At 37.3% G+C, this 23,703-nt stretch overlaps 1 protein-coding gene across 1 annotated transcript in view; it reads left to right on the top strand.

Moving 5' to 3' along the window:
• Positions 1–16,260, top strand: part of mapkap1 (MAPK associated protein 1) — a 36,422-nt gene extending 20,162 nt beyond the window's left edge. The window contains exons 8-12 of the mRNA XM_079872846.1: positions 5,530–5,637; positions 7,079–7,219; positions 11,064–11,201; positions 13,562–13,659; positions 15,564–16,260. Coding sequence (XP_079728972.1) covers positions 5,530–5,637; positions 7,079–7,219; positions 11,064–11,201; positions 13,562–13,659; positions 15,564–15,686 — 608 coding nt within the window. The 3' untranslated portion in view covers positions 15,687–16,260. The remainder of the gene's footprint in view (positions 1–5,529; positions 5,638–7,078; positions 7,220–11,063; positions 11,202–13,561; positions 13,660–15,563) is intronic.
• The last annotated feature ends 7,443 nt before the right edge of the window (positions 16,261–23,703 follow it).

Raw genomic sequence — 23,703 nt, 5'->3', positions numbered from 1 at the left:
ATGAAAAATTGATGTCTGAAAATAACTGCTCCAAGCCACTTTTTATTGAACTTGCAACACCTTAATTAGACGCACTCAAAAACATGTCAAATAACACAAATCATGTGACACACACGCACACACACAAAAAGATTATTTCAATATAAATAAAATATATGAAACAATCCACATAGGGGTAAACACTGCATATTGATATTAAATATTCCACTTTCTTACTCATATGCTGTAATACATTATAAAGCAGTAAAAATAGAGCAATATTTTTATTATTAAAAAATACGTCTTCAATAATGAAGAAATGTATAAATCACAATAGAAATCCTCATTCGGCCCTAATGGTGACAAAGTATTTAAAGTATAAATCCAAAAACATTCACTTTGTAACACTTTTTTTCTCAATCTCCTAATTTTTCAATTATATACAATATTTATATATATATATATATATATATATATATATATATATATATATATATATATATATATATATATATATATATATATATATATATATATATATATATATATATATATATATATATATATACAATATCTTTTAATTATATAAAATATGTAATTATTATATTATATTAAATACATTTTATTATGTTAAATTACATTACATTATATTATATACTTTTCCAGGTTTCCTCATTTTCCCTCATATCCAGGTTTTGTCATTGTTTTTGCCATATTTTAAATGATTTTAATATATTTAATCCATCTTATGAAGTTCTTTGGTTTGATTTGTATGTGTTATTTAATAGACGTCCTAAAAATGCTTTTTTTTTTTTAAATAGTCACATTTCAATTTCTTTCCTCAAAAATGACAACAGCGTATGCTATTTTAGTACAACTAAACTGTCTGTAGTCATTTTAAAAGATAATCAATCACAGTGACATTTGCCTTTCACTTGAAACCATTTCGCACTTTGAAATTCACAAATAGTCTAACGTGAGAATGTTTCGGATGCTATTTTTGGTTGGAAACTCAATCCGTTGCCATTTCTTTCTGCAAAACCAAGCAAGTATTTGACAGCTTTTCTAGAAACATCAAAGACTGTGAGAATAAGAGATAAATAAATGCTCCGACTTGGTGAGATATGCGTTTCTTTGTCTTTTTAAAGGTATCAGAGGGACTGCAAACTCAATCTTCCCGTGCGGTTGAAGTCTCTGGGGCATAAAAACAAACCCAGAGTTTCTCTTTTGGGATTTGTGACATTTTAGACATGCCTCAGTCAGCTTAAAAAAAAAAAAAAAGGGAGAGAAAAACTCCTAGCTCTTAAAAGGATGGCCACACTCACTCAGTTATATAATAGCATATTTAGTTTCAGTGGTTTGAGAGTACTTGTGTTTGATGTACAGCCTCATCAGAGACGGATTGATTGGACAGAAACCCAAGAGAGCCCTCAGAGGGAGTTTAATTGGAAATAAACCTTCAGAATTGCCCTGTGGGCAGTGAGCCATTGGCCTGTCCCGGCCAGGTGATGGCTTGTGTGTTAGTCCGAGATGGTGTCTCAGAAGACGTCTTGAGTGGATGTGATGGGGTAGTTGGTCCAGAAGAGAAACGTTAGGCGGCGTGGACCGTGCTCTCATCTGCATTTAGATGAGTATTGATTGTTTATTTACCCGCTGGAGACAAGAGACCTATCCAGTCTTCTGTCCAGTGTGTGCCTTCTCTTCTGCTCCCGCTGCTCTCTGCTTTACTGAGAGATTGTTTTCTTCCCATTATATATTAATTTATTAACCTTTTATTTAATACCTGTATTTGAACAAACCATCTGTCATAGATAAATAGATAGATCTATCTATCGTTCTATCTATCATTAATCGTTCTATCTATCATTAATCATTCTATCTATCGTTCCTATCTATCATTAATCGTTCTATCTATCATTAATCGTTCTATCGTTCTATCATTAATCGTTCCATTTATCCATCCATCCATCATCCATCCATCCACATATATATCTATCTGTCTATCAATCGTTCCATCGTTCAATCTATCCATTTGTCTATATCGTTCTATCTATCGTTTATCTTTCTATCGTTCTCTCTATCGTTTATCACTCTATCTATCATTAATCATTCTATCTATCGTTCCTATCTATCATTAATCGTTCTATCTATCGTTTATCACTCTATCTATCATTAATCATTCTATCTATCGTTCTATCTATCGTTCCTATCTATCATTAATCATTCTATCTATCCTTCTATCTATCATTAATCGTTCTATCTATCATTAATCATTCTACCTATCGTTCTATCTATCATTCTATCTATCGTTCCTATCTATCATTAATCATTCTATCTATCGTTCTATATATCCTTCTATCTATCATTAATCGTTCTATCTATCATTAATCGTTCTATCTATCATTAATCATTTTATCTATCGTTCTATCTATCGTTCTATCTATCATTAATCGTTCTATCTATCATTAATCATTCTATCTATCGTTCTATCTATCATTCTATCTATCGTTCTATCTATCATTAATCGTTCTATCTATCATTAATCATTCTGTCTATCATTAATCGTTCCATCCATCCATCCATCCATCCATCCATCCATCCATCCATCCATCCATCATCCATCCATCCACATATATATCTATCTGTGTATCAATCGTTCCATCGTTCAATCTATCAAATTGTCTATATCGTTCTATCTATTGTTTATCTTTCTATCATTCTATCTATCGTTTATCGTTCTATCTATCATTAATCATTCCATCCATCCATCCATCCATCCATCCATCCATCCATCCATCCATCCATCCATCCATCCATCCATCCATCCATCCATCCATCCATCCATCCATCCATCCATCCATCCATCCATCCATCCATCCATCCATCCATCCATCCATCCATCCATCCATCCAATATTTGTCTCGTTTAGCAGTTAAACTGAGTGAATATATAATGGTAGGCGTGTGGACACTAGGAAGGGTGCGCACTGTAAAATATGACTAGTTTTATGAGCGGCTCAGGGTTTGTAAAGCTCGGTGGGTCTGTTGGGGGAGATAAGCGCGATTGAATCCTCCTATGAGGCTTATCAGGGTAAATGTTGGTGACATTTGGGAGGCGGCGACGGCTGCGGTTCGGGGTCGGTGTGCCTGTGTGTGAACTACAGATGAGCTCAGACGAAAGAGAAAGACCGTGACTGTTATGCTTTATGTGCTTAGGGGGAATGCAGTGAGACGTAATACAAAGCTGAACATTTTCAGCAGATGCTGTATTTGTGTGGATTTGTAAGTATTTAGCATCAGCTGTCTTATTTAGTTCTTGGCTTGATATTTTAATGACGCACATGCACAAAAAATGATTGGATTTGGAGCTCCACACAGCACATCTGGTTTCCGATTATTAAAGATTCATTATAAAACAGCTCTGAAACCTGATCGGTGAAACCTTTGATATATACACACCTGTGACTGCATATCAGTTGAATTCTATTTAAATGTATTACCGTATATTATTGCCATATACAATACCGGTCAAAAGTTTGGGCTCCGTAAGATTTTGTATTTAATTTTTTTTTTATAAAATGAATGCATTTATTCAGAACGGGCACATTAAAGTGACAGTGAACATTTCTGTTTTTAGATAAATGCTGTTCTTTTGCTAATCAAAGAATTCTGGAAAAAATGTATCATGGTTTCCAGAAAAATATGAAGCAGCACAACTGTTTTCAACATTGATAATAATAATCATAAATGTTTCTTGAGCAGCAAATCAGCATATTAGAATGATTTCTGAAGGATCATGTGACACTGAAGAAATAAGGAATAATGATGCTGAAAATTCAGCTTTGATCACAGAATTTATAAAATCCTTATTTTTTATAAAATAAATGAAGCCTTGATGAGCAGAAGGGACTTTCAAAAACATATGCAACCCCTAAAGCTTTGAATGTTAGTGCCTATATAATATCTAGATTCAGTCACCCTACGATTATGTACTGGCTAGTGCACTGTAATGCCTTATTTCAAAATGATTTGTCATGTGCTGTTGCTTTACTAAGTGATCAGACTTTCAGTTTTCACCTGCCGGAGAATAAAATGGATAAAAAGCAACCTCTCATCTCATTGAGATCAGCGCAGGGTCGCAGGAAAGGTCGTAAAAGGTCAGATCGTGTGTTTCTGAATTAGTCACAGTCTCTTGCTCTTCAGTGTCACAGCAGTTTCAGGGATTCACATTTTCTCCCTTAGATTCAGAGAGACACTGTCTCCGCTTCTTCCATGTATACTCAACTAGTCTGATTCTTGCACGTCAAGTCCAGAACTGGAGTGTTGTATAGAATTGATTCACTTCGTTTGTGTTCTGATATATCTCGCATTGTGCTGGAGGGTGTCGTGAACATATTTCTTTCTCCGTAGAGGTCGTAAGCTTTCGGAGGCTCTGGTGACATTTTGGAAAACCATGGTATTTGCGAAAGGGTAAATATCGCCTTGAGTGTTTGCCCTATTTAGATTGGCAGCTTCTCTGTATTGTTTTTTTTCCCTTCTTTTCTGGCAAAAAAACGAGGTAAAGACTTGATCCTACCTCTGGGCATTTTTTCCGGCTTCTGACAAGAAATAAACAGTATCCAATAAAGCCATTTTTTGGGTTTTATAGCCATCAATTGCTCCTGCAAGGCAATAGTTATTGAGAGAGGTTTGTGAAGATCGGTCAAAGTTAATCGGTCATTAGGTCTGAGATGGGTTGATATCATCTGATTGGACAAAAAAGGTCAAATTAGATTGTTTGCACTGAGCAATATTAATCAAGCGACGTTATAAAGAGAGAAGCCAATAGCTCTGAATCCCATCACACCGTATCTAAGAGATTGTTCTGGTCACCCTGAAGTCATTTATGATGGCTACCCTCTCTCAAGGGCTCTTTGTGATTGTATTAAACTATTCAAAGGTTCAAAGTATTAATGTATTGAAAAAGAAGAAACTACAGCATACTTGAGATAAACCAAGTTTCATTGTGTGTCTTTGTGATTCTAACTGTTGAAATACTTGGGGTTTTAATGTTTTTGAGAGAAGTCTCTTCTGCTCACCAAGGTGGCATTTATTTGATCAAAAATACTGTAAAAACTGTAATATTGTGAAATATTATTACAATGTAAAATAACTATTTTCTATCTGAACATATGTTAACATGTAATTTATTCCTGTGATCAAAGATGAATTTTGTTAATTAGGCATGGACTCATTTTTGATGATGCTATGTGCAGTTGTTTCCCATCCGAATGTAAAAGTCTTTCAGAATCTACATATTTGATTGATTAAAATTTAAATCCAATAAAACAAACAAATGTATATGGTCTGCTTATGTAGCTGCAACAAGTAAAGAGTCAGGCTTAATGGAATAAACACGTGATCTTTGAATATTATATTGCATGTAATGAGCTTTCAGATCAACCAGTACAATGAATTTTGTAGATCACGTGAGCCAAGTTCAACCACGTTCAACTAAGCCAAACTCTTAACAGCTCAAATCAAACGCTAAATAATGTGGGATTTGTTTTAGGTCCCATGTATCGACTAGAGAAGCAAACAGAACCAAATGTGGCGGTGGATTTGGACAGTACGCTGGAGAGCCAGGGAACGCTGGAGTTCTGCTTGGTCCGAGAAAACAGTGAGTTTTGTTGACATTTTTGATGCTCCTTCCATTGCAACACATGATCTTTAAACACTGCACACTCATGAAGCATTTTAAAGGGGGCCTATAATGACGTTTTTGGGGTTTTCATGATTGAATGTTCAAAACCACATTATTTTTCCCATATTCTCCATTGTTGCTACTCTCTTCCCAGTCTGTCAGTAACGCTCAGGGGTGCGTTTCCCGAACAACGACGTAACTCGCTGCTTAACTACCGTAGTGCGTTGCATCGTTGAAGAAATCAACTAGCTAGTCACGACTGTTTCCCGAAACCATATTGTCGCAAATTGGTCGTTCAACCACGTTGGTTAATGATGTGACACAGGTGGTGGAGTAATACCTTCTTTTAATGAAAATGTTTGAGTTCGAATTAACGCTAGATGTTTTGATATAAATTACAGAGATGGCATTTGAGGACAATTTCTCTTTTTTCTCAGTTATTTTGCTTTATTTCCAGATTCAATCATAGGCTCTTTCTTACATAGTCGAGAACGTTCACACATGCGCACTCTTCAAAAACGGTGCTTTAAATCTCTTGACAAACTAAAAGACGTAAATGACATTTGTATGTATTCTAAATTAAAGACACATGTTGTACTGAATGTCAGCTTGCTTATTTTGCTCAAGATAAGGATTTATTGAGTCCACATGTCATGCAAACTAGAAACTCTGCTTCTAACCACAGCTCGAGATCTGTCGTTCCAAACACAATGTTTGCGAATGTTCGTTGGAACGATGGTTTCGGGAAACACCGACTCGTTGAACTATGCTGATAACGATGGAACTTGCGAATATAGTTGGCCAACGATGCTTTTAGGAAATGCACCCCTGTTTAGTTCATGTATCTATGAAGCCCCTCCTTTCGAAAAGCACAGTGTGCTCTGATTGGTCGGCTGGGTCAGTGTGTTGTGATTGGTCAACCACTTTGAACGTGTGAAACCCCTCACCATAACCGCCAGTTTCAACACACTACTAACTAACTCAACCAGGCCCCGTCCCTTTATTTTGCGTATGCCTTAGTTGGGAATTATTTAGCTAAATGTGGAATATTGTGATGTGTTTGTTCCCTGAAGAAAACTCAAGACTACAATGGAGGCGTTTCAGGGAGTTCAGAAACAGTGACACTGATATAGAGAATAACTCCCGCTGGAGGGACTTTGTGCTTTGTTACTGTGCAGACCATTTTCATTCTCAAACAGCAACATTACACACTAAAAAACATTAAGAATGTGGGTGGAAAAAGCATAATAGAACATAATAAAACATTTCAGGAAGAGTTTTTCCTTTATTAAATGAATAGATGCACTTTATTGATCACATTCATTGTTGAAAAACAACAGCAACTTTAAATGTATAGTGCGCAAATGCACACCTAAACAACATCTCTTTCTCCATCACCTCCTGCTTTCATCTGTAGGTTCTCGAGGCGAGGAAAGCTCGGAGGAGGACCCGCCTATAGACATCACTACGGTACAGGACATGTTGAGCAGTCACCACTACAAGTCCTTCAAGATCAGCATGATCCACAAGCTCCGCTTCACCACAGATGTACAGCTAGGTACAGATTACACTAGGCTCTACTTCTGCCAATACACAGACCAACATTCAGAGCCAACCCAAGAGTTTCCTCTTCAGAATCAGTGGGACAAAATCGCGAACCACGTACCGACGTGGGAGTTGGATACTTGTTATAAAATTCAAATTTGATTCCTTTTTGTGCATTTTAATATGACTTTAAATCATTCAAGCGCAAGAAGACCCGAGTGCTGTTTTCTTTGCTGCACACACATCGAAAATATGCACACAGAAAGCCGCTACTCATACTGAATAGAGCACAATACTGAACCATTACACACAAAAATATGTAAAACTATCCTCATGAATTCGGTTTTATCTTAACATAAACAGACCTCATAACAGTATATTGGATCCGTGCAGCTCTTAAAGGGACAATAAGTAACTTTTTAGGTATTTTATTATCTAAAATCAATATTTTTATTCATAAATATGTCCTCAATGGTGTACAAATACCTCTGCCAATGATCTGACTTATCCTCGTAAACGAAGAATTTATTATCTTTATATACATAGGACGGGTAAGTCCACGGAGGCTTCCATGTAGTTCCGCCATCTTGAAAAACTATAATAGCAGAGAGGGACAAAAAGTACTAGGCCAACGCGTTTCCACAACGCGTTTTCGTTCAGAGCCCGCGTCACGTGACTGAAACCAGCAGAAACGGAGCAGAGCAGTGAGAGGCGCTTTTGTCACTGCCCCGGCAAGTTTAAAAGGCTGCACTGCACGGTTAAGTCACAGGATAACGAGTCCTCTTCGTCGAAAAAGTCCACAATAAGACCGTAAAAGGAAACGTGATCGGAGATTACAAAAACAAGGGTTATTATAATGTCGGGATAGCTAATGCAGGAGAAAGCTTTCAAAAGAGACGCTGAAGTTGCCTGCTTTCTTCTCGACAGGTAAGTCAATGTTAAGGTCTTAATTACAGGCTTTTTATTTTTATTTTTTATTAGCCTATATAGACCAGCGTTTCCCAGCGGGGTGACGCGGCACCCTGGGGTGCTTCTGGCGAGAGCAGGGGTGCTGTGTAAAAAAACAATTTTTACCATCAATCTCGGATCGTCGGAAGTCTCTAATAACAACAAATAATGCGCACAAATTTATAATAAAAATGCAAATCATAAGTTTTCGGCGTTGAATTGCGGAGGTTGCGCTTGCGTGTGATTTTATTCCCGTGCCTTATTCCCAGTGCGTCCACATAAAGCTGCCTATTTTTCAATGATGCGCTTACAGTCAAATACACACGAAAACATTGTCACAACGTCCGTCTTGCCGCGTATTCACATAAACACATCGGTTATGTCCGTGCTGCTGTCAACGCAATGCGTGCGATTCATGTTTTTCACTTTAACACGTTAAAAATATTTAACGCAATTAAAGCAGCATTTTTTTCTGTCATCCTTTGGCTAGCGTTACATTATATAATCACGTTCTTCTTCATGCAAATGCTTCTAACCATGCAAGCGAGAAAATACAAAAGAGAATGTGCTGTCTGTGATGCTGACACGACGCGCGCCAGACTCGACTTCTCTTTCGCGCTTTCGCTTTGAGTATCCTCATCAGAGCTTAAATTAGTTAAATAAAGTCTTAAATGAACGTTAAGAGTTGTGAGAAAATGGGACGCGTGTGGGATCCACATGTGACAGTGCAGCAGTGACATCAGAATCAAATAACATTTCATTCATAAAAATATGCCATTAAACAATTATTTGAAATATACTGTCTTTATAATGTTTCTACATTAATTTGGAGATTTACTGTGAAATTATTAGGCTACATAAAATATAGTAAAAACAAGCTATCTTGTGCAATTATAACAAAATTATCCCAATAATTATCACATTATCCCAATTATTATCCCAATAATTATCCCATACACTGAGTGAGCAAACATTTAGGTGAGATTTGCAATGGTAATTGAGCAATGTTTATATATGAATAAAAAGCCTTAATTGAATATGTCATTATGTAAAGTGATCTCTTCAGAAGAAAGTAATGATTTCCTAGATTTTAAATGGATGGACAAAAAAAATAAGAAAATAATAGATAAAAATATCTATATGACAGTAGGCCTATAAGTTTTTCCCTGTGGTATTGAAAATTGATACATTTATTTATTTATTTATTTATTTATTGCTCAAGTCATACATAAATGTTTCATTCATTCATTCATTCATTCATTCATGCATTCGTAACATGCATGAACGAAGAAAAAAAAAGGAACAGCAAGAAGAAAATCTTATGGTACCTGTCATTTATTTGTGCACATCAAAAATTAAATGAAAAAAACCCCAGCACATTTCAAGGTATAGTATCAAAGTAGTATCTCTACTATTGAGTAAAGTAGAGAAGGCCCTATAAACAAGGTTGTAAGTTTTGTTTGTTCAAAACTTTAACATTCGTTTGTTCGTTGTGTCAATTTGTAGTTTGTTTGAAATAACAAACCAGTTCACCCGAAGGAAAACTCGATGAAGTGCTATTAGAGGACATCATGTCATAGCTTTTTGGTACATAATGGCTACCGTAGATGCAACACACATTTGAAAATGCTAGGCGCTAGAGAGCACTATTCATTTGATTGCAAAATACAATTTCACCACTAGATGGGAGAAAATCCCACTTACTGTCCCTTTAAAGTGACAGCAACCTAATATTTCTTTAATAGCGTTAAACAACAGAAGTCAAAGCTGTTCTTGACTGGATAACTTTTGTAACTATATAATGTATATTTTATTTATAAAGTGCAGTGTTATTTTACATTTGATTAGTTTCTGTACCTGAAAATCTTAAAACTGTTTATTTCAATCATATCTTTGTTCATTGTATTTCTTTGTGCAATTTGTGTAAAATTCAAACGATACCCAACCCTACTGTAGTGTAATATAGAAGTTAGAAATGGTATAATATAGTGTAGAAGCATATAATAGTATGTAATAGTATTGTTATTTTAATAGTATAGTAGGAAAGTGTGATAGTATTATATTATGATGAAAGTATTATATACAATGAAATGTTAACATGCCATTCAGAAATTTTCTTTTAATCATAAATTTATACTGTAGTATTAAACAAAATAATATCATGTAGTATAATGTATAAAAACTATAAATAAGTTATTCATATGGTTTAGTTTAGTACGGCACAAAATGCTAACTGAAAAATTCCTTTAACAAAAGTCTCTCCAGTTATCTCTCGCTTCTCCTGACTTCTCAGTTTCTCCAACTCTTAAAATGTGCAACTCCACGCATGAACAAAAGTTTGGCTGAGGGTCTTCAGATCAAACACAGCTCTGTTTTGTGAAAACACAAGAAAATATTCCAGCACACTTGACAGTTGCTACAGTCACAGCTCCATCCCAATTACAGCAGCGCTGCAGGCACTGGAAGTTGTGGAATCCTTTTTGGAATTTCAGTTTGATTGACAGACTGGAATTTTTTTTCTGACACACTGATGTTTGCATGCTGTTTTTTATGTCATGTGAATGATGGACAGCTGTCACATCCATTATGGATGGACTTTGTGTGTGCTTGTGAGATAGACCTGTAATAATATTCCAGACCTCTCTCTCTCACACACTCACACACACACACACACACACACACACACACACACACACACACACACACACACACACACACACACACACACACACACACACACACACACACACAGTTTCCCTCAGAATCAGTTTCAGCCTGCTTCGGGTCTCCATTCTTATTTAAATAATCTTTAAAACCTGGAAGCCATTCTTTTGTTAGCCCTTTAGATAAAAGTTGACAGTTATGGTTTCCAAAGTGATTTTTATGATAAAGCCTTCCCACTTTTTCAGGAGTTTCTGGTGAAAAGGTAGAGATCGACCCTGTCACCAATCAGAAGACAAGCACGAAGTTCTGGATCCGACAGAAGCCGATCTCCATAGACTCGGATCTGCTGTGTGCCTGCGACCTGGTGGAGGAGAAGAGTCCAAGTCAGTTCTGCTCATACTTTAGTAAAGGAATATATAACTAGTTCTGCATCAAATCTTTATTTATTTATTTTTTTATTTATACCACCATGCAAAGGTTCTGGGATCAGTAAGACTTTGTTTTTGAAAGAAGTCTCTTCTGCTCACCAAGGCTGCATTTATTTGATCATAAAATACAGTAACAATTATGTGAAATATTTTTTACATTTTACAATAACTGTTTTCTATGTGAATATAGTGTTAAAATGTAATTTATTCCTGTGATCAAAGCTGAATTTTCAGCATCATTACTCCAGTCTTCAGTGTCACATGATCTTTCAGAAATCAACAAACATTTCTGATTATTATCAATGTTACAAACAGTTGTGCTGCATTAATTTAAAGTATTAATTTCTAAAAAAGTTTTGAACAGTAGTAGATACATTTATTAAAAATGGGGTAAAACAAAGTGTACTTTATGTATTTTTTAAGTATTATTTTATAATTCACTAAAGTAATGGTAAAAATGTACAATAAGGTTTCAATTGTTAATATTAGTTAACATGAACTATGAGCAATACTTCTACAGCATTTTTTTTATTTACTCTCAAAATTTACTAATACATTATTAAGTATAATATACTAATTTATATACAGTGCTATGCATAAGTTTAGACACCCATGCTAAAGTTGACTAAAAAGAGGAATAAAAAATCATCTTTTGGAAATTGAACTTAATGGCTTAATTAAAAAAAATTAGGAAAAATCCAACCTTTAAGGACACCAATTTTCTTTGTGAATGAATAATGTATCGTAAATAAATAAATGTTCTTCCTTAAAATACAGGGTGCATAAGTCTGGACACCCCTATGTTAAATTCCCATAGAGGCAGGCAGAGTTTTATTTTTAATGGCCAGTTACTTCATGGATCCAGGATACTATGCATCCTGATAAAGTTCCCTTGGCCTTTGGAATTAAAATAGCCCCACATCATCACATAGCCTTCACCATACCTAGAGATTGGCATGGTTTTATTTCAGTTAGCCTAATAGCTGGTTTGATTTGCATTGAGAGATGATCTTATGGAAAGTACTCCATGCCAACTATATATATATATATATATATATATATATATATATATATATATATATACATATATATATGTATGTATATATATATATATATATATATACGTGTATATATATATATATATATATATATATATATATATATATATATATATATATATATATATATATATATATATATATATATATATATATATATATATATATATATATATATATATATATATAACAAAGGTTAACAAAGGTTTATAAATGCTGTACAAATATGTTGCTGATTGTTAGTCATTGCATTTTCCTAATGACGAGACCTTATTGTAAAGTGTTGCCAAAAACACTATAGGCACTAAAACACACTCTCGCCTCCTCAGAGAAAAGGCCTCTGGTTTATGTATAAACTCTTTTGATGTCCCCACATCACTGCCGACTGACAGATATAGGCTAGTTGTAGCACTGCAAACTCACCAAGGGATTTATATTGCATTACACTTACAGGGAACTCCGTTACAGAAAACTAAATCCATTTATGCAGCCTTTCTGTAAGGTTTGCATTGGCAAGTGATGCAGACATCTCTTCTTAGCGGATATGACAGGGACACGAGCGCAGCTCTCCAGACGCGTGCTGCTAACAGTGATTGATGAAGTGAAGACAGATTGCTGAAGTCTGCTCACGGATGATCCGACTACGCTTGGAAATGCGTTTGTTTTTGGAGCAGGGCCATTTATTTTATTATGTGTCCTGTGTTCATATTCCGAGATGCCAAAGCTAACATCTTAATTTATGTTTAACACGGTCATATTTAATTCAGTTTGTTATGCACCCAACAATACCTTCAATCAGGCTCTTGTTTGTCAGTAAATGGTTTATTCTTCAAGGATGCATTGAATAGATCAAAAGTGACAGACATTTATAATGTTACAAAAGATTTCTATTTCAAATAATTGTACTTTCTTTTCATCTAGAAACTCACCAAATATTTCCACACAAAAAATTAAGCAGCACAACTGTTTTAAACATTGATAATAATCAGAAATGTTTCTTGAGCAGCAAATCATCATATTAGAATGATTTCTGAAGGATCATGTGACACTGAAGACTGCAGTAATGATGCTGAAAATCACAGGAATAAATTATATTTTAAAATATATTCACATAAGTAGAAAAAAAATGTATGGATGTCCCAAATGTAGATTAGCTCACAAGCTCTCTGTGTGTTAATTGGAAGTTGCATCCCCAATCATGTTCTGTGTCTCTTCTTCTTTCCTGGATGTAAGACGATTTTTATTCTTTCTTTGTAGGTCATGCAATATTTAAGCTCACATATCTTAGCAACCACGACTACAAAGCCCTGTACTTCGAGTGTGATGCTGCTACTGTCAATGAGATTGTGCTCAAGGTAGGGTTCAACTGAGACTTTATATTTTTGTATCTTGTAAAGTATGCTTTTTCAAATATTACCTTTCATACAGTGTGTATTATAGATGTTTCTGAATGTAAAAGGTCTGCAAAGGTTTAAAGATCAAAGTGCACAACAAATAAAGTTATTGTCTCCTGAATGAAGGAATTGATTCTGAACTGCCTGAAACGAGTCGAGCAATTCCAGTCTCACTTTCTGTTACAAACCTACATAGATTTGCAACATATTTGCAAAATGCCTGTTTATGGCATACCTGTCAACTCTGGGATTTGAAAATAAGGGAAAGGGGTGTTTTTCCAATGGCCAATTTTTCCAAAAACTAATGAAATTAGCTGCAGGGCAGGATTTCCACTTAACTGGTTTGCGCCCAGTGGGATTTTTTATGTAATTTTTTTTTTTTTTTTAGAAAGATTAAAAATACGGGAAAATATTTAAACGGGATGATAACGGGATAGCAAGGTAAAATACGGGAGAATCCCAGGAAAAACGGGAGGGTTGACAGGTATAGTTTATGGTCTTCATTGGCTGCCCATGATTGACGTCTACTTTGCCCCGCCCTCAAACACTGTAGCTCAGGGCCGGAGTGGGGACACTTTTCAGCCCGGGAGTTTCAGGCCCAAGACCGGCCCACTTTTTCCATGGTGGAATTCCAAATTAGCAATTATTGTAGTTTGTATTAATACCATGGGTTAACAAATAATGTAGCTTAAAGGTTAAATAATAATTCACTTAGACTTTAAGCAATTGCGACTTTATTTCACACAATTCTGACTCTATAGCCTATCTTGCAGTTCTGACTTTATAACACGCAATTGCGACTTTATATCACACAATTATGACTCTATATCGACTTTATTTCACGCAGTTCTGACTTTATAAGAAGCAATTGCGACTTTATTTCACACAATTCTGACTTTATAACACGCAATTGCGACTTTATTTCACGCAATTCTGACTTTATATCTCGCAATTCTGAGAAATAAAGTCAGAATTGCGAGATGTAAACTCACAATTGTGAGATACAAAGTCGCAATTATCTTTTAAAATGTTTTATTCTGTGGCGGAAACAAGCTTCCATACCTCCTGGCCTCTTCCTCCCTGACGCGTACCGTACTGTAGGGCCGGCCCAGCTATCGGTAGGCGCCGGCGGTGCCGCGGTAGCCTACCTGAGAAAACGTTTTGGAAAAGACGGGCTATGGACCCAACCAACTCTATATGAGGGGAGGGGAGAACTCCCTCACATGGTACAACCCATGCAGAGGCTGCGCGCTGCGGTGTCAGTGTCAGAATGCGGAACGTGTGTAGCCTAATGTAACTAACGTGACATTGAAATGTGGAAAAAAAAAAATAATTTCCTCGACCGGCCCAAAAGTGAAGCGGCCCACCGGGAATTCTCCCGATTCTCCCGATTACCCACTCCGGGCCTGCTGTAGCTGTAGCTGAGACTGGAAGAGTTTGGTTTGTGTTGTTCATGTCCACTTTTGAATCCACTTTTCTGCACTTCCAAAGGATGAGGACTTGCACTGGAATCGAAACTGTAAATCCGACACCATCGTTACTGTTTGTATGAGTGTGTATAAAATGCTGAGGAAGAGCTGAAATTCAGATATGGTAATAGGCGTTTTGTTTCCAACATGCGTTCAACCAATCACAGCAGCAGACTGAGCCATCTGACCAATCAGAGCAGAAAGGAGGGGTTTAGAGAGACTGAATCCTTTATCGAACCGTCTTTTGACCTTGGATGTCTGTAACCCTAATGTAGAAGACTCCAAAACAAAATTAAGAACCTTTAAAATGGGGGCACTATACTGTTTTTAATTTTGTGCATTTGTATAAATTTGATCCCTTTCACAGCAAGTGTGTTACTTCTCGTCCTCTCCCAGGTGAACTACATCCTGGAGTCTCGTGCCAGCACGTCGAGGGCGGATTACTTCGCACAGAAACAACGCAAACTGAACCGTCGCACGAGTTTCAGTTTCCAGAAGGACAAAAAGTCGGGCCAGTAGGGCTGGCGGCCAAACCGATCAGAACTGACGGGCCTGTGTGAACAGAGGCAAAGAGGTTAGATGGGAAAATAGAAGGATTCCAAGAAGTTTAGAAAAGGATAAGATTGAGAGAATATGGGATGAATATGAGACAGACGTTCTTGTCTCATCTGGATGGAGAAATCAGCCTCTTAAGGTCGGCCTTTCCTGGACTGACGGTCCTTAATCATATCAGAGCACTAATGCTCTCTGCTGTCACTCGAATGTACTAGAAAAACCAACCAACAATCTAATTGAACAATTATATTAACGTTTGAAGCCACAGCCGTCGCCCAGAACAGACAAAACCATCAGCTGGACTCTGGATGCCAAGGACCGAGAACTTGCTGCTGTTTGCGTCAGTTTCAAAGACTCACTTCCACTGCCTACAAACGAACTGTACATAAACGCACACCAAACCAACGCAGTCGGAACCTTACAAGCCAGAAAGAGCAAGTCAACCGTATTATCTATTCCCGTATGTATCAAAGATATTAACTTAAACCGCATCAGACTCTGACAGGGAAAGGGATCGTGATCTTTTTTTTTTTTTTTTTTTTTTTTTAACGAAAATGTAAATAGCAACCATATTCAGGGTCTGATGACAAACCCTCTTTGGCCATAGTACTTTAGTGCCTGCTACAGATCAATGTGACAACTGCGTTCTTCGAGATTTTAAGCGTCGGGAAAAGCCTCTAAACTCGTTTTACCAACAGAGGGAGGCTCGTAGGGTTAAGGAATGACAGATTTTTAATGATCAAATAAGAAATTAATAACTACTTTTTACTGTGATGTGTTTTTCCCCTCTGCATTGTGTCTTTTGATTGCATATATTATAACAGACCAATCGCCTTCTATCTCTTTTAGATGGATGTTTTGGTTTATTCGGACTGTCCTCTTGGGCTGCAATGGGAATGTATGACTGTTTTTGCCACATTTCATTATAAATGTTAAAGATAACATTATTATGCTAGGTTCATTTCATCTGTGTGTGTAGAGATGGCTCGTTCTCCGCACCAAACCTGCCGTTTCAACCTGTTTCTTTCTACAAATGAGAGGAAACTCTTCCTATAACTCCACTTCAATCGCTGCTGTTGTTAAACTGGATTCAGGGTGTATGTTCTATCCAAAACGTTCTGACTCAGGTTTCCGACTGCCATGTTGTCTTGACTGATCTTGTTTCTTTTCTTTTTTGTTTTTTATTTTATGTCTGTCAAAGCCAGAGAGCGATGAGTGATACTCAGTTCAGCGCTGACGGATGGACAAATAGAGCGTGTGTTCCCGTGATGGGGATAACAGCTGAATAGACATTTCAAATAAAACTTTATTTATAATATTACGATGACCTGGGGGGGTTATCATGCGGCCTATGGAATCAACAATATTTGCTACAGTACATGTATACTGTATATAAGTAGATTTTCTAATTAAAGACTGAACTACAATATATTTTGTCCTTGTGTTGTTTTATTGTGTTTTCAATATTTAAAGAGGACCCATCATGCCCTTTTTCAAAGTCTTTGTGTTTTCATGATTGAATGCTCAAAAAACACATTATTTTCCTCATATTCTCCATTGTTGCAGCTCCTCTCTTCACAAGCCGCGTTTCCATTACCCTTCAAATTGCGCAAATTTAAATTGCGAATTGAAAATACGCTCAATGGAAACACGTAAATTTCGCAAAAACTCCCATTTATCGCAAAAAAGTTTTTATGCGTGCATGAGGTGGTTTTTCAGGCAATTCGAAAAAGAAATATTTCGCAAAACTGCAATGGAAACAATTTTTGCGCATTTACAGGTCACCTGACTTAGGCGCGGTGTGTTTGGACAGAATACGAGACGGAGTTCTTTATTGAATTCATAAAAGACAGAAGAATGACAGAAATACTGGATTCTAAACCTCAAAGAAATGCCACAATCAAGACCTCGGAGCAGAAATGAGGGAGAAAAACCCAGAAACACCTCATGTGCTGCTCACAGACACAGTATAATGGTCTTTCCTTGCCATTAATCCTTGGATAACACGCCTACGTTTCCTTCCATTAATAATAATAATGTCTAGTGCAGTACGTGGCTGTGATATATATATAAACTTACCAACGTTCGTTGCATGATTTTTGGAATGACTTATCGCGAGAGGAAAAAATGACGTTTTAGTCGCATAACATCGGTTAATGGAAACGCCGTCATTTCGCAATAGTTTTTTTATCGATATTTAGAAAAAATCGCAAAAGTTTTGCGCAAATATTGAATGGAAACGCGGCTATACTGTCAGTAACGCTCTGTTTAGTTCCTGTCTCTATGAAGCCCCTCCTTATGAAAAGCACAGTGTGCTCTGATTGGTCGGCTGGATCCGTGTGTTGTGATTGGTCAACCACTTTGAGCGTGTTTGGGAAATGTCCCGCGCCTCAACACTACTGTGAGTTTCAACACACTACTAACTAAAGCCCGGGACACACCAAACCGACGCCAAAGAACTAGCGCGGATGAAAGCCGACTGTGTTGTCGCCTCGCGTCTTCTGCGTCAGGGGAAAAGCTGCACTTGAACACATGAGAGAACTACAGCCGACTGTCAGCTAGCATGCGCGTTCTGCGCCTGCGTGTAAATGAGACAACTGTCTATTTCTGCAAATATATTCATCTATATTCGTCATTCAAAAAGGGAAACCGACACTGCAGATTCACAAACCATAAACAAAGCAGTGCGTGCTTACCATTTTGAATATCAGTCCTGCTAAACACTTTCTTTATTCCACTCCGCTCATGTTAATATTGAAATATTCGCCAAGGAACACTCATGTAAGATGACGTAACATTAGAACAGCCTTCTATCTGTACCGTTTTGACTTCTTTGCTCGCTGTTTTGCTATTATTCTCATGCACTGACTCGTTCACTAAGCTGGACAGCCAATCAGAGTTCTCTCTCTCACCAACGGCCCGACGCCGATTCAACATGTCGAATCGGCCGAAAAAAAGCTGACGAGGACCAATTTCAGCCGACTGTGCGGAACACACTGAGAAAACTTAGTCGGCCGACCGTCGGCTTCATGTGTCCCGGGCTTTAGGGTACGTTTACAGGACAACGATATGCTTAAAACAGAGAAGTTTTTACTTTGAGTTTTCCACGTACAGACGACACTATTGTCAAAACGATCCGCGAAAACAACTGAAAACGCTGTATTCTGCTACCAGGCCATTAGATGGCGATGAAGCACTATAGACTGAACATGTAATACGCATGTGCTTGACGTCATTGTCGTTACAGATTCGCGTTTTTACTGTTAACACGGAGACCGTTTTCAAAAACTTCCACTTTGAAAACCGTTTTCAAAAGTTTGCATTTTCAGCCGCCCAAAACGCCGATGTCGTGTAAACGAATGGCCAAATCACATAAAAAGTTTTACAGTTTTAGTTGAAAACGGTGTTGTGTAAACAGGGCCTAACTCAAATAGGCCCCGCCCCTTTATTCTGCGTATGAATGATTTAAATGAGGAATATTGTGACGTGTTCATTCCCGGGAAGAAAACTCAAGACTACAATGGAGGCGTTTCTGGGAGTTCAGAAACACTGACACTGATTCTGAATAATTTAGACTTTATTTTATCTCTCCAGTATTTGTGTCTACAATGTATTTTCTGCTTTTTAGAGTATTGTGGGTTTTTTTATGCAAACTATATTCGGATGTGTATTGCTTGAGGGACACTATATGAGTGGTGTTGTTTATGTAGAGCGCTTATGTTTTTATCACAGCTAGGTTAGTGTCTTAAAAGGTTGCTGCCTATGTAGACAGGACGGCAGGTCACTAGGTTTTGCATTAAAGCTACTGTTAAAAGTAAAACTGAAGTTTTGTTTTTACTGGTCTCTGTATAATGTAGAGAAATCTCTTTGTTCCAGCATTAATACAAAGCCAAGTAGGTTTGTTAGCCTCGGGCTAGTGCAGGGTCTCTCCTCTGTCACATTTAGTTTGCCTTGCTCGCCCAACCCTACAGGCCACGAGAGAGCGAGACTGAACATGGAGTCGTCCAACACTCACTCATTTATCTCTGATTTGCACAGTTGTGGTCGTGATCTGCATCTGTGGTGCTTTTTTTGTTATACAAACAGAATTATGCAAGTAGTGACAGATGAGCTGGAGCTGATGTACAGTTAAACCAAAATGTATTCAGACACCTTCAACTTTCTCCCATTCTCACAGTTTATTCGCTTTAGTTTAGAAAATGGTAATAAAATACGAGAGTTATCAAATCAGTTGATATTTCCCTGGTTTTGTCCATCCTTCTGTTTGACTGTCTCACAGATTAATTATGTTGAATATCTGTCAGCTGTTAAATTTAACTACACAATTAGATAATAACAATTTAGCTCAACCAATTACCAAGCAATGCTTAATTTTGTACAGTCTGTGTTGTAAAAAGGTCGCATTAGCATTTAAAAAAAAAAAAAAACACTTCAGCAAAACACGGTCAGGTCAAAGTGTCCGAAGAATTTTTGGTCCCGAATTTTACTGGTGGTCCTCTGGATGAAGAATGTTTGGGTATAAGATGTCACAGTTTACTTTATTTTGCTATCCTCACTTGTGAACTACACAAATGAACTATCAGGGTTCCCACATGTCCTTGAAATCCTTGATAGTTTGTGCGTTCCCAGAACATTGGCTAACGTTCTCTGAAAGTTATGAAAAAACGTTCTTGCAGTAACGTTATTATAACGTTGTGCCAACGTTATATGCCATTGATAAACGTTCTAAAAACTTAAACGTTTAAAACTTAAACGTTATTCTTAAAGGGGGGGTGAAATGCTCATTTTCACTCAATCTCCTGTTAATCTTGAGTACCTATAGAGTAGTATTGCATCCTTCATATCTCCAAAAAGTCTTTAGTTTTATTATATTTAAAAAAGAAAGATAAGCTGTACCGAGTCTTTCCGGAAAAAACCGAGCGTCTGGAGGCGGGCCGTGTGGGCGAAGCCAGAGCCATAGAGAGAATCCGTCGATCTGGGCTTTGTTTATAAAACATTCATCGTTGCATCCACTGTTCCTAACGCTGGGTTCTTTGGGAAGCTTTCCCTCACATCCAAAAACACACTTTGGAGACACTATACAGCGCTGCCGATGATTTCCTGTTGAAGCGCGTTGATGTGCGCGGTCTCGCTCTCCTCTGGTCGACGTGTGCGCGGGCGAGCTTTTCCGGGAGAAATGCTCATATAAGGAGTTCCACTCTGGTCTACGTCATTAGATCCACGGTCGAAAAAAACCCAGCCGAAACTTGTACCAACCCGGAAGTAAGATTTTCAGCACAGAAATTCTCCGTTATTCGTCCAAAATATTTTTAAAAAACTTTGGCCATGTTAAGCATGATAATCCATCTCTTTAACACTGTAAACAACTCTGAATACATGAAACACCATTGTACCCCCCCTTTAAGGTTGTTAGTGGAACGTTTTAAAAACGTTATCACATAAAAGATATATTATTCATTACAAATTAGTCATAAAGCTTTTTGTTATGCAAATCAACTTCAGAAACAATATGTATATCCAGTGACACAGCTAATGAATGCACTGACAAATTATTTCGTTAAAATATTTTTTTATGGTCAGAAAAAAAATCCCAGAATATAAAATTATATGTATTCAACAGGAAATGGCAGTATTCATTTAAGTTGAGTGCATTTTGCTGCTTGTATGAATTACGCACACGTACGTTAAGTGTTTCCCGCGTGAGGTGCTTTGTGTTGTACGTTGCTGATTCACGCGCGCACGAAACTACTACGATGGTACCTCAGCGTTTGTTGTTGGACACAACAAATGTGTTCCCACATTAAGTCCTTGAATTTGTGGGTATTGGACCTGGAAAGTCCTTGAAATGTCCTTGAATTTGAAGTTAACCAAGCTGTGGGAACCCCGACTATAGTGTCCTGCACTCACTAAAAAAAATGTCACAATTTATGGAGTCTGAATAATTTTTGGTTTGACTGTATTGTGTCCGTGTTCAGGTTCAACAAGGTGCTGGAAACATTCCACAGAGATTTTGGTCCATATTGTCATGACAGCATCACACAGTTACTGCAGATTTGTCGGATCTGAACATCCATGATGTGAATCTCCCGTTCCTCCACATCCCAAATCTGCTCTACTGGACTGAGATCTGGAGACTGTGGAGACCGTTTGAGTTTAGTGAACTCACTGTCATGATCAAGAAACCAGTTTGAGATGATTTGAGCTTTGTGATGTGTGTTATCCTGCTGGAAGTGTCCATCAGAAGAGGAGAACACCGTGAGAACACAATTTACTCTATTTTAGCTCATTCAAATAGAAAGCCTGTTTCTTGGACTGACTGTGGACTTCTTGGATTTCCTGACTGCAATTCATCTGTTTTTTGACGGGTTTGTCTTTCCCAGTGTTTGGCCCACAATCAGATGCATAAATGCAGTTTAAGAAACTACAGATTGCATTTCACTTCACAGTTTAATGAAAAAGACCAACTAGACAATTTTTTATTAAATTTTTTTCATTTAAAAAGCAAGCAAGCAAGCAAGCAAGCAGCACGTCAACAACAGGTACCGTCTCTCCTGGGGTTAAGCCGAGCCGGTGTTGTGTGTATCAGACACCAGCTGGCAGAGGACTCATCCTCACACACGCCTCGGTCTCGGGGTTCTTCTGCAGATGTGGCCCCTGAGAGATCTTTTTCTGCCCTCCGTGAGAAACGCAGATAGACACTGGATAAAAATATCCTGGGACTTCGCCACAGCCAAGACAATAAAGTTAATTCAGAGTGACAGTCATGGAGCCGGAGATGTATTTTCCCAGCTCTTGTTGCGGGAGGAAGAGGCTTGTTTTGTCTTCCTCTGGTGTCTCAGTGCTGTGAACATCTCTTCGGCTCTGTCACGACGGTCGTTTTGGCTCTTCGTCCTCACTGGAGTCTTCCAGACGGTGTCAGCTTGGCTTTCGCACACAGTGCATTGTGTGTTCTGCTGAATGCAATTGTTTTGATGGTAGTCTGCTTCTCAAAGCACTAGGTTTGAATGCTGATGCACTCAGTGTTAGTGTCATTTCAGAGCTGCTTGTGTGTTTTTTAAACGGATTAAATGTGTCATTTCTATTTTCAGTGTCAAAATTGTCAAAATACTTTGTGCCATGTACGTTTTTTTCAGCCATGGTTACAGAAGATTTTACCATTTACATTTTCCATAGAGATTTCAAAATGGAACAAAAATTATATATATCCCACTAGTATATAAAAAAAATTATATCTGGTGTATAAAATGTATTATATATATATATATATATATATATATATATATATATATATATATATACACACACACACTTTTCAGGTAGAGAATTAAATAGTTATAATAGATTTCGTTCTTCTTTTAAAACTTGGCTTTTTAGCATGCAAATATGTCAACATTGATTGATTTTTTTTTTTTTTCTCTGTTGATTTTGGAAATTGTAGGGTTTGTTGTATTCTGTTATATTTTGATTAAATTGTTGTATTTACATTGTATTTTTAGGTTGCCTATTGTACATCTGGCCTAGGACTGCAGATGAAAACTAGCCTTTTGACTAACTGTTAACATATGTTAATATGCATTGTCCTTGTAATAAACTAAACTAAAAAGAAACCTTTTTTTCAGAGAGAGTGAGTGAGTGTGTGTGTGAGAGAGAGAGAGAGAGAGAGAGAGAGAGAGAGAGAGAGAGAGAGAGAGAGAGAGAGAGAGAGAGAGAGAGAGAGAGAGAGAGAGAGAGAGAGAGAGAGAGAGAGAGAGAGAGAGAGAGAGAGAGAGAGAGAAAAAGTGTGTGTGTGTGTGTGTTTCGGGTAAATCCTACGTTACGTCCCCACAAAGATGGCAATATCCGAAATCCTTGTGTGGGGCCATTTTTTGGTATGAGGAAACGGCTTATAAATTGGCTTATAAGTTTAGTGAAAATCTATGATGGGTAGGTTTAGGGTTAGATAGAATATACAGTTTGTACAGTATAAAACTTGTCTATTGAA

This window comes from Squalius cephalus (assembly GCF_949319135.1).
Source record: "Squalius cephalus genome assembly, chromosome: 5".
NCBI classification, from domain to species: domain Eukaryota; kingdom Metazoa; phylum Chordata; class Actinopteri; order Cypriniformes; family Leuciscidae; genus Squalius; species Squalius cephalus.
The sequence above is the reverse complement of the archived record's forward strand: the minus strand, read 5'-3'. Positions and strand labels throughout refer to the sequence as shown.